Genomic DNA, 17,351 nt, shown 5'->3' with positions numbered 1-17,351 from the left:
AGCGAAGGTGCCGGGCGCCGGGCCCTCCCCGCCGGCGCGGCCGTCATCGCCCGGAGCGGGTGCGCGGCGGGAGCGCGGGGGAGGCGGGCGCCGCCAGCGCCGCCGCGCAGGACAGGAGGAGGAGAAAGGGTGCGCAGCCCGGAGGCGGGGTGCGCCGGTGGGGTGCAGCGGAAGAGGGGGTCCAGGGGGGAGAACTTCGTAGCAGTCATCCTTTTTAGGAAAAGAGGGAAAAAATAAAGCCCTCCCCCACCACGTCCTTCTCCCCAGCCCTCGCCGCACCACACACAGCGCGGGCTTCTCGCGCTCGGCACCGGCGGGCCGGGCGCGTCCAGCCTTCATTTATCAAGCAGCTTTTCGGAAAATTCATTCGCTGTTCGGAGTTTAATCAGAGGAGGATTCCTGCCCCCGTCCCCGGCTCGTCCACCGGCCCCCGGTCCCTGTCTCTCTCCCGTGGAGGCGTGAAGCGGTCCCTCGGACAGAGATCCATGTCTGTGCCCGCGCGTGTGTGTGCGCGTGTAAATTGCCGAGAGGGGGAAAATCACAGGACTTCTGCAAATACTGGACTGAAAATTGTAATTCATCTGCCGCCGCCGCTGCCTTTCTTTGCTCGTGCTCTTGAGATCTCCGGTTGGGATTCCTACGGATTGACATTTCTGTGAAGAAGTCTGGGAATCAAACTGGAAATTCTCCTCATTTTTACACCCTCCGCCCCCAACTCCTGATTCATTTGGAAGTTTCACAGCAGCTATCACTGGAGAGTTCTGAAGATTGATGGAATCTTTGCCTTATGCATTTGTTTTCACAGAAAAAGGAAACTTGACAGAGGATCATGCTGTCCTGAAAAAATACAAGTAAGTTCTTTGCACAGGAAATGGGTTTCATGTAACTTTCAATGGAAACAGTTGAGATTTTAACTTTAAGTGCATTCGAGTAAGTTTAATTGCCAGGCAGTTTATTATATTCTTTTCAGCTGTGTAACTTGTAGTGTGTGTGCCCTGCTTTCACCCACCTGTATAAAGGGAAATGCACCTGATTTTGACTGATTAGTCTTTTTAACCTTTCAGCATCACGGAGGAAGTAGACTGATATTAACAATAATTAATAATGTGCCTCATGAAATAAAGATCCGAACGGAATTTAAATAAAAATTTCCTGCATCTCATGCCAAGAGGGAAACACCAGAATCAAGTGTTCCGCGTGACTGAAGACACCCCCTCATCCAAGAATGCGAAGCGCATCCAATAAAATAGCTGGATTATAACTATTCTTCTCTCGTGCGGGGCCGTGGCGCGGGAAGCGGGGGCGAGAGGTGCTGTTGGTACCCGGCTGCTTTTCCGTGGGGGAAGGATGGCGCACGCTGGGAGAACAGGGTATGATAACCGGGAGATAGTGATGAAGTACATCCACTATAAACTGTCGCAGAGGGGCTACGAGTGGGATGCCGGAGACGCGGGCGCCGCGTCCCCGGGGGCCGCCCCCGCGCCGGGCATCTTCTCCCAGCCTGGGCGCACCCCAGCGCCATCCAGGACCTCCCCGCCGCCGCCCCAGACCGCCCCCGCCGCCCCCGCCGGGGGGCCTGCGCTCAGCCCCGTGCCACCTGTGGTCCACCTGACCCTGCGCCAGGCCGGTGATGACTTCTCTCGTCGCTACCGCCGCGACTTCGCCGAGATGTCCAGCCAGCTGCACCTGACGCCCTTCACCGCGAGGGGACGCTTTGCCACGGTGGTGGAGGAGCTCTTCAGGGATGGGGTGAACTGGGGCAGGATTGTGGCCTTCTTTGAGTTCGGCGGGGTCATGTGTGTGGAGAGCGTCAACCGGGAGATGTCCCCCCTGGTGGACAACATCGCCCTGTGGATGACTGAGTACCTGAACCGACACCTGCACACCTGGATCCAGGATAACGGAGGCTGGGTAGGTGCATGTTTGATTGAATGTGAGTCTGGGCTGGACCTCTCGGGTCTGAGATGCGGAGGTTGGAGTCTGGGTGGGCTACTGGGCCAAGGGAGACCGATGAGCCAATGAAATAAAATCAGGGTTGTGGCTTCCCTCCCTCTTTCCCTGTACAGAGGTCTCCCTGCCAACCCAACTGTGATCATTGCTTCCCGGCAAAATTGTTTCCCTTGCTTGCCAGCCATTGAGGTTCAAAGATCCAGCCTTTGGTGTTCAGTAGGATCTTGGGGTAAATGGCATCCCTTCAGGGTTTCTCAAACTGGGGGTCCAAGGATCCCCCTCATCACGGTACCTTGCCTGAGTAGCCTGTTGAAATGGGACATTTCAGGGACGACTCATAAACTAGATGCCAGGTTGGGTCCCGGCAATCCGCATCAGAAATAAGCTCCCCTGGGGGTTTCTTCTTGGTACTAAAATTTGAGAACCATCCAGTTGGAAGAACAGACTCCCCCAGAGGACCAAGGTCATTCCTTTTCTGACTCACTTGGTAAGATCTACCCAAAGAGGAAAACCAGTGTAGCCCTTTTCCCTAGAACACCTGGATGTTTGTAAAGAGGTAAGCTGTGACAGAATTTGCATTGGCTGCGTCCCTTGTGTTCTATTTCTATAACTTGTGTGTGATTTTGAGGTTTACTGGAATTTTAGTATCTTCTACTTTTCACCACCTAGAATCCACGTGATTTGGTGGTCCCCTCTGCTGGCAAAACTTGCATCTAGAGTATCTATATAAAGTGTAGAAGAATTGATTCGTAGCTGTGGATTCTTGTGCTCTGACTTTAGCTGAAGTGATTGATGCCTATATTTTTGAAGAACATCTGTGAACTGTTTTTTTTTTTTTTCTGGTACTGTTGTGCTAGATAGAGCCTCTATCATGTCACCATAAAGTTCTTTTTGTGTGTGTGGTTCTTTGGGGGGAGGGGTACAGATCCTAAGACTGAAGAAGTGTAATTGACATCTACACTTTATATCTGAAGTGATTAATTTGTGAAAAAGTGAAAGAGGAATAATTCTTGTCTTTTAATCTGAAGAACTGTCTTTGAAAAAGGATGCAATTCAGTGCTTCCTTTCACAGTCTCTAGGGAGAATTACTAATGTTATTATTTTATGGGACCTAACAGGAGCAAAAAGCTTAGAAGTCACTACAGGTGGATTCGATTTCAAGAAGCACATTACATATTTTACTACAGTTTACAAAATGGTAAGGGGCCAAAAAGAGAAAAGGCCAAGAAAAGTAGATGACTGACATGAACATCTGATCCTACTTGACCAAAGTTGACAAAATATTGATGCCACTGTTCAGTGTTTAAAAGTAAAACATCCCCATTTAATCTCTAAAATTTAAATGCTTTTTGTGAATTGTTTGTTTTTCGAGATCTCATATTATCAGATCTTTAGTAATTCTGGAAGAATTCAGTGAAGTGTGTAAAGAATATTTTTGTTAAATGTTTGGTTAAGTAGGTGGTTTTATTTTTAACCACCATAACCAAAGAGATAGGGACTTCCAGACGCCAAAAGGATCATTTTAAGACCAAAGTAGAACTAATATAACAGTTTGACTATTACATACTTTTGTGAAAAAAATTTTAAAAATTTTCTTTCTAGTTGAAAGAAATCCATGGTGGTAACTGTCATGTGTCAAGTAATTTAATAAAAAGATGGGAAATGGAGGCATATGTTTATGATAGAAATTAAGATATAATCTTGATCTTTATTGTCGAGTTGTGGTATGTTAACATCTCATACAGTTGAATTTTCTTTTTAAGTGAAGGCTCACCTTTTCCTCCTTTCAAAATAGAGTTTTCTTAGTAGAGCCTATCTTTGTGGTCAACAGGTATCTGAGGTTGATAAATGTAGAGGCTACATTTTATGATGCCAAACCACAATGACGTACCGTAGAACATGATAAACTTTTTTTGGACAAAACCTCTTATAGTAAAAATAAATCATATAGAAGCACAAATAGCTGATGGTAAAATGTGTAGCTTTCAGGGCAACATATAGATGGATGACTAAACAGGAAAGCAGAGGACTTTGGCAAAAAAAAAGTATATATCAGGAAATGCAATCATAAATGGACACTTTGGAATAATAAAAGTGGTAGTACTTGAGAGCCTGATGTACTTATCCTTTCAAAGGAGCATTATGAACCTCAATTTTTATTTTAAGCATTTGGCATACAGATTTGCCTCCAAATTTGCACCAATCCGTGTTGCATCTCTAATAATATGTTGCGTCTTTCAGTGTAAAGGACTCAGTAAGGATGGTAAAATTTCAGAAGAGAGCTAGCACGTTCTTTTAACGTTGGACAATGACTTGTACTGTTTACAGGACTCGGTGGATCAGCTCATCTACTGAATCGATTCTTACGGGGGCTTTAGATTCTAAGGCACATGTTTTTTCTTTGCTGCTGCTACTCTTGAGGCCAAGGAAAAACAGTTTGCATTCCATGTTCCATAACTTGGAGAAAGCAGGGCCTTGGATGATAGGTGTCTGAGAGATGGTCCTAGACGTCTACAAATTATATAAAGACTAAAGAGGAAGTTGGCGGTGGAGTGGAGTATGGCTTTATTCCCAAGTCTGAATAAGGCTTCCAGAGGGAGGCAGCGGTTCTAGGAGATGTCCGAGACCCTGCCACTCCCACGTGTGGCTCAGGGACCAGCGGCCTGGGCATTACCTGGGAGCTTCTTAGAGATGCAGCGTCTCAGGTCCCGCCCCAGAGCTTCTGAGTCAGAAGCTGTGGTTCGCACGTCTACAGGTGTTGGTGTGCACGTGAGAGTTAGAGATGCTGGCTGCCATCACCGACCATCGATTCTCATAGACGCCTTTTAGGAAAAACGGCAATCTGGGATGGATCCTACGGTGTACCTTTCCAGTGGCCCCGCGGGTCCATAATATTACCTAGGATGCTGAATATTTCCCCTGTGTCCCCTAGAGTGATCTGACTCTTGGAAGAAATAGACTGGAATGCAAGAGAGACAGGAAAGAAATTATTATAAGCTCCATCCTCTCAAGAATGTTTTGCGTGGTAGCTATACAATTTGTATTGGCATTACAGACCCCCTGAAAGTAAGATAGCTTTTCTACTCCAGTTAAAGACAGGAAATTTAGCTCTTTTCATAGCTCCATTCGGTATTGTTTGATCCCCTTGTAACACAGTTCAAATTCTGTAAATGAGTTTAGGGGCCCTGAGACCACTTCACGACCAAGGGGCTCTTGCAAGCAGAGGGTTGAGATTTGGGCAAGTTGATGGTGAATGAACATTGATGGCGCCCTCCGAACTGAGAAACGTGACATTTCGCTTCATGTCTTAGGAGAGAGTGAGATGTTTGACAGCTGCAAGAATGACATGCCATAACTTGGATATTGGCTTCATTCTGTTGATGACATGGTGGTGTGACTTTTTTTGTGTGTTTGTCATTTGGTCTTTGTGGTTTAGGAAGACAGGAACTTACTTCTCCACATCCAGTAGAGGTTGGCTTCCTTTTTATTAGTTGGTCAGCAAGCAGTTTCTCTTTTCTGTACATAGTCCACATCCACCCAAACGTTTGATTAACTGGAAAGCAGTACTCTTCTCAGGCTAGTGTACAAAATACATGAAAAAACATCAGTTTTCTAGTGGCTGAGTTTCAGCTGCTTATAGCTAATTTTGGCAGCAAAATGATAGGATTAAAAATAGCCTGAAGATGATCCAGTCTTAAATAATATATTTAATGATGAACTTTCCTTGGGAAAGTGCATCTTTCTGCCTGCTAAGAATCACATGACCCCTTTTAGTAATTTATTTTGTAGAGAAAGATACATTATTGCTCCTAGAGTTTGCAGTTTTGTGCTGTTGAGCGATTGCTTTTGGGGACTTTTGTAAAATTTTATAGTTCACTCAGTTCTCTTTTCTGTTTTAGGGCCTTTGTTGCTGTTTAATGTCGGTGGAAAACATGGCTTTCTTCTGTGCATCCTGTTACTTTTAGCTGTGCTTTCTAGTGAGAACTGAATGATCTTTTTAGCAATCCTTGATTGAACCAGTACATTTCAGAATTGCTAAATGTTATTAGGCTACACAGCACACCAGGTAACAGAAAGCCATAGATTTTTTTTTTTTTAAGCCAAACTCGTAAATAGTTTTTCTTTATCTCGACTCCCAGTCCTAGTCAGCTTTTTGGAGGATGATAAACCCACTCATAAAGCAGGTGTGTGGGTGCTGTGTGTATTAATGGTGGTCTCTCCCACTCAGCACGTCCCCGCACCCATTTCTGAGGTCATCCATCGTGTCTTCGCCAAGAGTTTAGCAAAGCAGTATTTCAGAAGAAGAGCATTTGTGCTGGAAAAACAACACTATTCGTAGTGTACAAGTAAAAAGGTTTTTTTCTCCCCCAGACATATATCGTATTTGAGGTTCATTTCAAACAAAATCAGTGCTTGACGTCGAAACGCGGTTAACGATGAGAGTCAGCCAAGGACGGAGACAGTTATTCAACAGACATGACTGCAAGTCTTCTATGTGCCCGGCCCTGGGCTAGTTTGGGGGTCCAGGGAGGAAGGCTTTTCCCCTGCCCTGGATGCCCTCACAGACCAGGGCTGGAGATGTCGTCGTGAACTCAGTTGCCACACAGCCTGATAAGATGATTCTAAACTCTCAGATTTAGAGGGAAAAAGAAGAAACAAAACAAAACAAAACCCTAAGGATGTGTTATTTTGCATACACTTCAATCTTTGTCTGAAAAAGTTATTTCTAACCATATGGTTGTTCATGTGTGCATTAGGCCTAATTTAACTAGGAAGAGAAATATAGATGATTTAGAAAATACTCTGTTACACGGACGTTCGCTTAAGAGAACTGAAAGGCAGGGGGAGTTCCCTTGGTAAATATTTACCCATTAGGTGCTCTTTCTACATATTATGAAGACTTAATAAACACTAGCCTGCAGTTTTTAAAGTATTTCATTAATTTTTTTTTTTTTGGTAAAAGACACCCGAGACTCTGATGAGGTTGATTAGAATAGATTAATTTGAAGAACTATCTTTCTTAAATCATTCTGGTATGCAGACAAGTCCAAGTCGATCTGAACCAGAACAGGGGAGAGATTAAAACAAAACCTTTTGTTTCGGTGTGGTTTTAGGTTCTAGCACTGTTCTGTTTATTAAGAGGCTTCTCTTCCAAAACGCTACTTATAGAAATTCCTAGTCCACTGTGACGTTTGTGTTCCTGAACAGCAGGTGTTTACCATCTAACATCTTTCTTTAAATGGAGGTTGTAAAACTTTTGAAGTTACGACAAAGCCGTTTTCATCTCTAAAAGTATTTTCCTAGATTGCTGCGTGTTCTGATCTGTGCTCGATTTTGTCGTGCCAACACGATTTCTCTGCTCTTTATTTGCCAGACAAAAGATAAACCCAGCTGTCCTCCAGTGAGAATGATGACGGAATGATTGTTTCTCCAAAGCCGTGTGGGCTTTCTCATCGGGGACCCTCCCCACTCCCGCCAACCTCCATCACTGACCCCTACCTGCCCGTCACCCCACCACAGGGAGACCTCCAAGGGGTAGCTCTTTGTCACCTTCCAACATGTGAAGGGTGGGATTCACCTGAAGGAAAGGGCATTATGTCTAGATAACCAGCAAGTGGGGGCAGAAAAGGGGTCTGCCCAAGCTGGAATATTATAACCCTGACTCCAGTCTTGCTACAGGCAACCGGGCAAGGAAAAATTCTGTCATCAGATATGATGCTTTCCCTCCAGAGATCATAAATTCCAACCCTGTGCAGGGAAAACATAGAATCCGCTGGAAGAGTTTGTACTAGCTCTGATCTCTGCAATGTGAGAGTAGAGTGAGGGTTATACTCTAGCCTTCGATAAAGTTTGACTAACTAAACAACTAAAATAACTTACACTAAAGATTACTTCCCCAAACGCCCTCTTAAACATGTTAGCAAGAGAATCTCCCTGACATGCTGGCGTGGCCATTGGTAGCAGTTACAAAAGCACTAAGGGCTACTAGGCGATGGACCAGATTCTACGAGCAATTTCACTGGCATCAGTATTTCCATTCTGCTCCTTGTTTTGCCTTCAGAGTTTCAGGGATGGAGCCATATTCCGTTTTTAGTTAATAATTGGCTAATCAGCTCTCTGGAGCTTCAGCGTAATGAGTCAGAAGCTTATGACTGCCCCCACTCTCCTTCTTACTTCTCCTGAAACTAGCCCAAGGACCCACTGTGTCAAGTGAAGCTTAAATTTTCCAAGGGAGATTTTACCATTGAGACCAATACATCTTTCTTGTGACAGTTCCAGTTACTGTATTTCTCTGTTTTTTAACTGTCTTTTCTTAAGCTGTGAAAGAATATGGGGAGTTTATGACTTCAAATGCTTGGAGCACCAAACAAGGCATGAGTGTTGCAGGTTGTCTTTTCCTGACTTTTTCCAACTCTTCTTCACAAATACTAAGACTTCTTCTGCTTTACAGCACGATGAATGTCATACCTATGTATTACCTTTGAAATTCAATTGCGGCCGAATATTCTACTGAGATGCATTAGAATTTTCAAAGGGAATATGGGACAAAAACTTAGTCTTCTTAGTTCAGTGCCTTCTTACAATTAGCATAGGAATAAAATTAATTACAAATTATATCATCATCTTTACATATTGATATTTTATCTCTTGGGAAAAAAGAAAATCTATAAAGGATGCCAGTCTAAAATTTCAGGACTATCTCCTAGCTATTTTCTTTTTTTTTTTTTTTTTTTTTTTTTTTTGCGGTACGCGGGCCTCGCACTGTTGTGGCCTCTCCCGCTGTGGAGCACAGGCTCTGGACGCGCAGGCTCAGTGGCCATGGCTCACGGGCCCAGCCGCTCCGCGGCATGTGGGATCTTCCCGGACCGGGGCATGAACCCGCGTCCCCTGCATCGGCAGGCGGACTTTCAACCACTGTGCCACCAGGGAAGCCCCTATTTTCTTTTTTTAAACATCTTTATTGGAGTATAATTGCTTTACAATGGTGTGTTAGTTTCTGCTTTATAACAAAGTGAATCAGCTATACATATACATATATCCCTATATCTCCTCCCTATTACATCTTCCTCCCACCCTCCCTATCCCACCCCTCTAGCACCGAGCTTATCTCCCTGTGTTATGCGGCTGCTTTCTACTAGCTATCTATTTTACATTTGGTAGTGTATATATGTCCATGCCACTCTCTTCGTCCCAGCTTACCCTTCCCGCTCCCTGTGTCCTCAAGTCTATTCTCTACGTCTGTGTCTTTATTCCTGTCCTGCCCCTAGGTTCTTCAGAACCTTTTTTTTTTTTAGATGCCATATATATGTGTTAGCATATGGTATTTGTCTTTCTCTTTCTGACTTACTTCACTCTGTATGACAGACTCTAGGTCCATCCACCTCACTACACATAACTCAATTTCATTTCTTTTTATGGCTGAGTAATATTCCATTGTATATATGTGCCACATCTTCTTTATCCATTCATCTGTCGATGGACACTTAGGTTGCTTCCATGTCCTGGCTATTGTAAACAGAGCTGCAGTGAACATTGTGGTACATGACTCTTTTTCAATTATGGTTTTTTTCAATTATGGTTTTCCCAGGGTATATGCCCAGTAGTGGCATTGCTGGGTCATATGGTAGTTCTATTTTTAGTTTTTTAAGGAACCTCCATACTGTTCTCCATAGGGGCTGTATCCACTTACATTCCCACCAACAGTGCAAGAGGGTTCCCTTTTCTCCACACCCTCTCCAGCATTTATTGTTTGTAGAATTTTTGGTGATGGCCATTCTGACTGGTATGAGGTGATACCTCATTGTAGTTTTGATTTGCATTTCTCTAATGATTAGTGATGTTGAGCATCCTTTCATGTGTTTGTTGGCAATCTGTATGTCTTCTTTGGAGAAATGTCTATTTAGGTCTTCTGCCCATTTTTGGATTGGGTTGTTTGTTTTTTTGATATTGAGCTGCATGAGCTGCTTGTAAATTTTGGAGGTTAATCCTTTGTCAGTTGCTTCATTTGCAAATATTTTCTCCCATTCTGAGGGTTGTATTTTCCTCTTATTTATGGTTTCCTTTGCTGTGCAAAAGCTTTTAAGTTTCATTAGGTCCCATTTGTTTATTTTTATTTTTATTTCCATTTCTCTAGGAGGTGGGTCAAAAAGGATCTTGCTGTGATTTATGTCATAGAGTGTTCTGCCTATGTTTTCCTCTTAGAGTTTTATAGTGTCTGGACTTACATTTAGGTCTTTAATCCATTTTGAGTTTATTTTTGTGTATGGTGTTGGGGAGTGTTCTAATTTCATTCTTTTGCATGTCACTGTCCAGTTTTCCCAGCACCACTTATTGAAGAGGCTGTCTTTTCTCCACTGTATATTCTTGCCTCCTTTATCAAAGATAAGGTGACAATATGTGCGTGGGTTTATCTCTGGGCTTTGTATCCTGTTCCATTGATCTATATTTCTGTTTTTGTGCCAGTACCATATTGTCTTGATTACTGTAGCTTTGTAGTATAGTCTGAAGTCAAGGAGCCTGATTCCTCCAGCTCCGTTTTGCTTTCTCAAGACTGCTTTGGCTATTTGGGGTCTTTTGTGTTTCCATACAAATTGTGAAATTTTTTGTTCTAGTTCTGTGAAAAATGCCATTGGTGTTTGATAGGGATTGAATTGAATCTGTAGATTGCTTTGGGTAGTAATAGTCATTTTCACGAAAGTGATTCTTCCAATCCAAGAACATGGTATATCTCTCCGTCTGTTTGTATCATCTTTAATTTCTTTCATCAGTGTCGTATAATATTTTGCATTCAAGCCTTTTGTCTCCTTAGGTAGGTTTATTCCAAGATATTTTATTCTTTTTGTTGCAGTGGTAAATGAGAGTGTTCCCTTAATTTCTTTTTCAGATTTTTCATCAATAGTGTTTAGGAATGCAAGAGATTTCTGTGCATTTTAATTTTGTATCCTGCTACTTTACCAAATTCATTGATTAACTCTAGTAGTTTTCTGGTAGCATCTTTAGGATTCTCTATGTATAGTATCATGTCATCTGCAAACAGTGACAGCTTTACTTCTTTTCCAATTTGGATTCCTTTTATTTCTTTTTCTTCTCTGACTGCTGTGACTAAAACTTCCAAAACTATGTCGAATAATAACGGTGAGAGTGGACAACCTTGTCTTGTTCCTGATCTTAGAGGGAATGGTTTCAGTTTTTCACCATTGAGAACGATGTTGGCTGTGGGTTTGTCATATATGGCCTTTACTATATTCAGGTAAGTTCCCTCTGTGCCTACTTTCTGGAGGGTTTTTTATCATAAATGGATGTTGAATTTTGTCAAAAGCTTTTTCTGCATCTCTTGAGATGATCATATGGTTTTTCTCCTTCAGTTTGTTAATATGGTGTATCACATTGATTGATTTGTGTATATTGAAGAATCCTTGCATTCCTGGGATAAACTCCACTTCATCATGGTGTATGATCCTTTTAATGTGCTCTTGGATTCTGTTTGCTAGTATTTTGTTGAGGATTTTTGCATCTATGTTCATCAGTGATACTGGCCTGTAGTTTTCTTTCTTTGTGACATCTTTGTCTGGTTTTGGTATCAGAGTGATGATGGCCTCGTAGAATGAGTTTGAGAGTGTTCCTCCCTCTGCTATATTTTGAAAGAGTTTGAGAAGGATAGGTGTTAGCACTTCTCTAAATGTTTGATAGAATTCTCCTGTGAAGCCATCTGGTCTTGGGCTTTTGTTTGTTGGAAGATTTTTAATCACAGTCTCAATTTCAGTGCTTGCGATTGGTCTATTCATATTTTCTGTTTCTTCCTGGTTCAGCCTCGGAAGGTTGTGCTTTTCTAAGAATTTGTCCATTTCTTCCAGGTTGTCCATTTTATTGGCGTAGAGTTGCTTGTAGTAATCTTTCATGATCCTTTGTATTTCTGCAGTGTCAGTTGTTACTTCTCCTTTTTCATTTCTGATTCTATTGATTTGATTCTTCTCCCTTTTTTTCTTGATGAGTCTGGCTAATAGTTTATCAATTTTGTTTTTCTTCTCAAAGAACCATTTTTTAGTTTTATTGATCTTTGCTATTGTTTCTTTCATTTCTTTTTCATTTATTTCTGATCTGATCTTTATGATTTCTTTCCTTCTGCTAACTTTGGGGTTTTTTTGTTCTTCTTTCTCTAATTGCTTTAGGTGTCAGGTTAGGTTGTTTATTTGAGATGTTTCTTGTTTCTTGAGGTAGGATTGTATTGCTCTAAACTTCCCTCTTAGAACTGCTTTTGCTGCATCCCATAGGTTTTGGGTCATCGTGTTTTCATTGTCATTTGTTTCTGGGTATTTTTAAATTTTCTCTGATTTCTTCAGTGATCTCTTGGTTATTTAGTAGTGTATTGTTTAGCCTCCATGTGTTTGTAATTGTTAAAGATTTTTTCCTGTAGTTGATACCTAGTCTCATAGCGTTGTGGTCTGAAAAGATACTTGATACGATTTCAATTTTCCCAAATTTACCAAGGCTTGATTTGTGACCCAAGATATGATCTGTCCTGGAGAATGTTCAATGAGCACTTGAGAAGAAAGTGTATTCTGTTCTTTTTGGATGGAATGTCCTATAAATAGCAATTAAATCCATCTTGTTTAATGTATCATTTAAAGCTTGTGTTTCCTTATTTATTTTCATTTTGGATGATCTGTCCATTGGTGAAAGTGGGGTGTTAAAGTTCCCTACTATTATTGTGTTACTGTTGCTTTCCCCTTTTATGGCTGTTAGCATTTGCCTTATGTATTGAGGTGCTCCTATGTTGGGTGCATAAATATTTACAATTGTTCTATCTTCTTCTTGGATTGATCCCTTGATCATTATGTAGTGTCCTTCTTTGTCTCTTGTAATAGTCTTTATTTTAAACTATTTTGTCTGATACGAGAATTGCTACTCCAGCTTTCTTTTGATTTCCATCTGCATGGAATATCTTTTTCCATCCCCTGACTTTCAGTCTGTATGTGTCCCTAGGTCTGAAGTGGGTCTCTTGTAGACACCATATATATGGGTTATGTTTTTGTATCCATTTAGCCAGTCTATGTCTTTTGGTTGGAGCATTTAATCCATTTACATTTAAGGTAGTTATCGATATGTATGTTCCTATTACCATTTTCTTAATTGTTTTGGGTTTGTTATTGTAGGTCTTTTTCTTCTCTTGTGTTTCCTGCCTAGAGAAGTTCCTTTAGCATTTGTTGTACAGCTGGTTTTGTGGTGCTGAATTCTCTTAGCTTTTGCTTGTCTGTAAAGGTTTTAATTTCTCCATCAAATCTGAATGAGATCCTTGCTGGGTAGAGTAATCTTGGTTGTAGGTTTTTCCCTTTCATCACTTTAAATATGTCCTGCCACTCCTTTCTGGCTTGCAGAATTTCTCCTGAAAGATCAGCTGTTAACCTTATGGGGGTTCCCTTATATTTTATTTGTTGTTTTTCCCTTGCTGCTTTTAATATTTTTTATTTGTAGTTGATTTTTGATAGTTTGATTAATATGTGTTTTGGAGTGTTTCTCCTTGGATTTGTACTGTATTGGACTCTCTGTGCTTCCTGGACTTGATATACTATTTCCTTTCCCATGTTAAGGAAGTTTTCAACTATTATCTCTTCAAATATTTTCTCAGTCCCTTTCTTCTTCTCTTCTTCTTCTGGGACCCCTATAATTCGAATGTTGGTGCATTTAATTTTGTCCCAGAGGTCTCTGAGACTGTCCTCAATTCTTTTCATTCTTTTTTCTTTATTCTGCTCTGTGGTAGTTATTTCCACTATTTTATCTTCCAGGTCACTTATCTGTTTTTCTGCCTCAGCTATTCTGCTATTGATTTCTTCTAGAGAATTTTTAATTTCACTTACTGTGTTGTTCATCACTGTTTGTTTGCTCTTTAGTTCTTCTTGGTCCTTCTTAAATGTTTCTTGTATTTTCTCCATTCTCTTTCCAAGATTTTGGATCATCTTTACTATCATTACTCTGAATTATTTTTCAGGTAGACTGCCTGTTTCCTCTTCATTTGTTTGGTCTGGTGGGTTTTTACCTTGCTCCTTCATCTGCTGTGTGTTTCTCTGTTTTCTAATTTTGCTTAACTTACTGTGTTAGGGGTCTCCTTTTCGCAGGCTGCAGATTCGTAGTTCCCACTGTTTTTGGTGTCTGCCCCCAGTGGGTAAGGTTGGCTTAGTTGGTTTTGTAGGCTTCCTGGTGGAGGGGACTGGTGCCTGTGGTCTGGTGGATGAGGCTGGATCTTGTCTTTCTGGTGGACAAGACCGCGTACAGTAGGGTGTTTTGGGGTGTCTGTGATCTTATTATGATTTTAGGCAGCCTCTCTGCTAATGGGTGGGGTTGTGTTCCTGTCTTGCTAGTTGTTTGGCATAGGGTGTCTATTACTGTAGCTTGCTGGTCGTTGAGTGGAGCTGGGTCTCAGCATTGAGATAGAGATCTCTGGGAGAGCTTTCGCCATTTGATATTATGTGGAACTGAGAGGTCTCTTGTGGACCAGTGTCCTGACCTCGGCTCTCCCACCTCAGAGGCACAGGCCTGACACCCTGCCAGAGCACCAAGACCCTGTCAGCCACACGGCCAGGCACGTGGGGAGTTTCTTGCCTTTGGGAAGTCTGAGGTCTTCTGCCAGCAGTTAGTAGGTGTTCTGTAGGAGTTGTTCCACATGTAGATGTATTTCTGATGTGTTTGTGGGGAGGAAGGTGATCGCCATGTCTTATTCCTCTGCCATCTTGAAAGTCTCTCCTAGCTATTTTCTTTATAAATTCCTGCTGGGATATGTGTCTATGTACCTCTCTCTCTCTCTCTCTTTTTTTTTTCCTCTCTCTTTTTAAAGCTGAAAACTTTTAGAGGTGGTTTGGAGCTATTTTCTAACAAAATTTTAAGTATAATAATGCAGAGCCACTTACTAAATATTTAAGTGACAGTATAAGAAGAAAATGATGTGATAAGAATCTGCCTGCCAGTGCAGGGGCCCAGGTTTGAGCCCTGGTTCGGGAAGATCCCACATGCCACAGAGCAACTAAGCCCGTGTGCCACAACTACCGAGCCTGTGCTCTAGAGCCCACAAGCCACAACTACTGAGCCCACGTGCCACAAGTACTGAAGCCTGTGCGCCTAGAGCCTGTGCTCCACAACAAGAGAAGCCACCGCAATGGGAAGCCTGCGCACCGCAACGAAGAGTAGCCCCCGCTCACCTCAACTAGAGAAAGCCTGCACACAGCAGCGAAGACCCAATACAGCCATAAATAAATAAACAAACAAACAAACAAATAATCCCTTCCCCAAAAAAAGGAGAAAACAATAAGAAGTGTTAATCAAGGAAAATGAGCAGTTGTTTGCAAATCTTATCCCCAGGGAGTTCCTAGCAACCAGGGCAGTGATGGGAACGGAAAGTATTATAAAGACCTTGTTATTCTGTAGAGCATGCACACTACCTTTTTCCATTGAGAAAACATTTATTGAGGGCCTACTATGTGCAAAGCTCTATGCCAGATGTTTCACTTGAGTGGAAAATGTGGACGATAACCTTTGCCTCTAAGGAACTTGCCTACCAATAGTGAGACTAAGACAAGTACTGTGTAAAGTGCTGTAATCCTTTACACACTTTAGTGGACGGAGCGATCCAGGCCAGCTAGAAGGGGATCTGGAAGAGCTTTATGCAGGAGATAATAGTTGGGAGATGTGGGGAGAGGGCATTCCAGGTAGCTGGGCTGGAGGATGCAGAGCAGGCAGGAGTGCATGAGGCGTTTGCTGGGGGATTGTAAAGAGTCTGAGAGATCTCTGGTAAGATAAGACTGGCCCTAAGTTGAGAGGTTGGTGTTTAACTTGGTAGATGTTAAAAGGATATCGAAAGGGTTCTGAGACAAGGTGGGATGTGTGGGCTTGTGGAAGATTGACAATGACTGAGGCTGGACAGTGGGAGGCCAGGCAGGAAGTTGGAACCATGGCAGTGGGGGAATGGGGACAGGTGTGGGGGGCTGGTGGAGAAGTGAACCCAAAGGACTGAGAACAGATTGAACGTGAGAAATGAGGGAGGGAAAGAAGCAGAGGACACAAGTTCAAAGCCCAGCTGGCTCAAGAAATGATATTGTCCTTCAGAGAGAAAGGAAAGATAAGAACAATGACTGTTCTGTGGGATACGTGTGATGAACTTAATTTGGACATTTTCAACTTGAGCTCCCAATAGGATATCCAAGTGGAAATGCCCAGCAGCAGCTGGTCTTAAGGATCTAGAAGAGAGAAGTTGGGGCAGGAATACCCTATGCCTTTTCCCCAGACCATGTAGATTTCCCATTTTCCTCTTTATTTCCAAAAGTGGTCCTAGCTGCCCCTGCTGATTCTACCTTCTTTTATTACTGCTGTTTCTACACCGCCTTTCCCCCAAAATCCTCTGAGGACTTCTGTGGATTGAATGAAGGTGATTAACTTGAAGTTTTACTGTTCAGAGCTTGGTTCCCCACAGCCAGTTTGCCTACTTAGAAGATAATTCACCTTGAGTCAGATTAGTGTCGTTTCAACCTGCTAATACTGTCCTCCCTTTGTAGGGGTCTTAAACAGTCAAGGTTTTCTCCTTCACTGGCACTTCTTTACTTAATAAAATAGTCCTGGGACTTCCCTGGCGGTACAGTGGTAAAGACTCCGAGGTTCCACTGCAGGGGGCGTGGGTTCGATCCCTGGTCGGGGAACTAAGAACCCACATGCCGCGTGCCGCAGCCAAAAAATAAATAAATTAAAAAAAAATAGTCCTCCTATTACATTTAACCTGCACCCAGCATAGTAGATATTAGGTGCACAGAATGATTGTTGATTGAATAAATGGATTATGATCACTTTGGACATCAAACTCACCCTAACCAACTAATGTCCCACTGCACTTATTAAATAGAGTATGTGTGTCCCACTCTGTAACATCCCATTATAGGGACATATGTGTTCCAAATGTCCCATCCCACTGATCCATTAATATTTAGTAGCAATGAACAAAGAAAAATACCTGAAGTGTTTTGATTTCATCCCTCACCATTGAATTGAAAAAGTTTGTCATTCATACCTGAAAAGGAATCTTCTAGATGTTGCTTTATAATAAACATTCAACTTTCATGAAAGTCCTTAATGGTAATATTAGAGACTAGCCCATTGATTGTCACATTGTGTCTGTTAATACAAAAAATACGCGCACACAGTCTGCATATATGTGCGCAGTTGCTCTCAATTCTCGTGTTTCTCATCTCAGGCCCAGTTCAGACAGTCAGAGTCTTGACATCTAAAATTATTCATTATTTTTTTATCTTATCATTAAAAAAAAGCAGGACTTGTTCATGGTTCTCACAGTGGGGACAAAGTGGGTTTTCCTCTCTTATTATTGTTGTAGCTAAAGTATAAAACAACTATAGCATAAAAGTCAC

At 42.1% G+C, this 17,351-nt stretch overlaps 1 protein-coding gene across 2 annotated transcripts in view; it reads left to right on the top strand.

The window, feature by feature from the left end:
- The first annotated feature begins 210 nt into the window (after positions 1–210).
- BCL2 (BCL2 apoptosis regulator) overlaps positions 211–17,351 on the top strand; it is a 181,558-nt gene continuing 164,417 nt past the window's right edge. Inside the window, exons 1-2 of one of the 2 annotated variants that reach the window (XM_082640990.1) lie at positions 211–851; positions 1,065–1,911. In XM_082640990.1, the coding sequence (XP_082497116.1) occupies positions 1,348–1,911 (564 nt within the window). In that variant the 5' untranslated portion in view covers positions 211–851; positions 1,065–1,347. Of the gene's footprint in view, positions 852–936; positions 1,912–17,351 lie in introns of those variants that run through there. The other variant, XM_082640991.1, reaches the window with a different exon arrangement.

Source organism: Mesoplodon mirus (genome assembly GCF_964341445.2).
Source record: "Mesoplodon mirus genome assembly, chromosome: 13".
NCBI classification, from domain to species: Eukaryota; Metazoa; Chordata; class Mammalia; order Artiodactyla; family Ziphiidae; genus Mesoplodon; species Mesoplodon mirus.
Note: the sequence above shows the minus strand (reverse complement) of the source record. Positions and strands in the feature narration are given on the sequence as shown.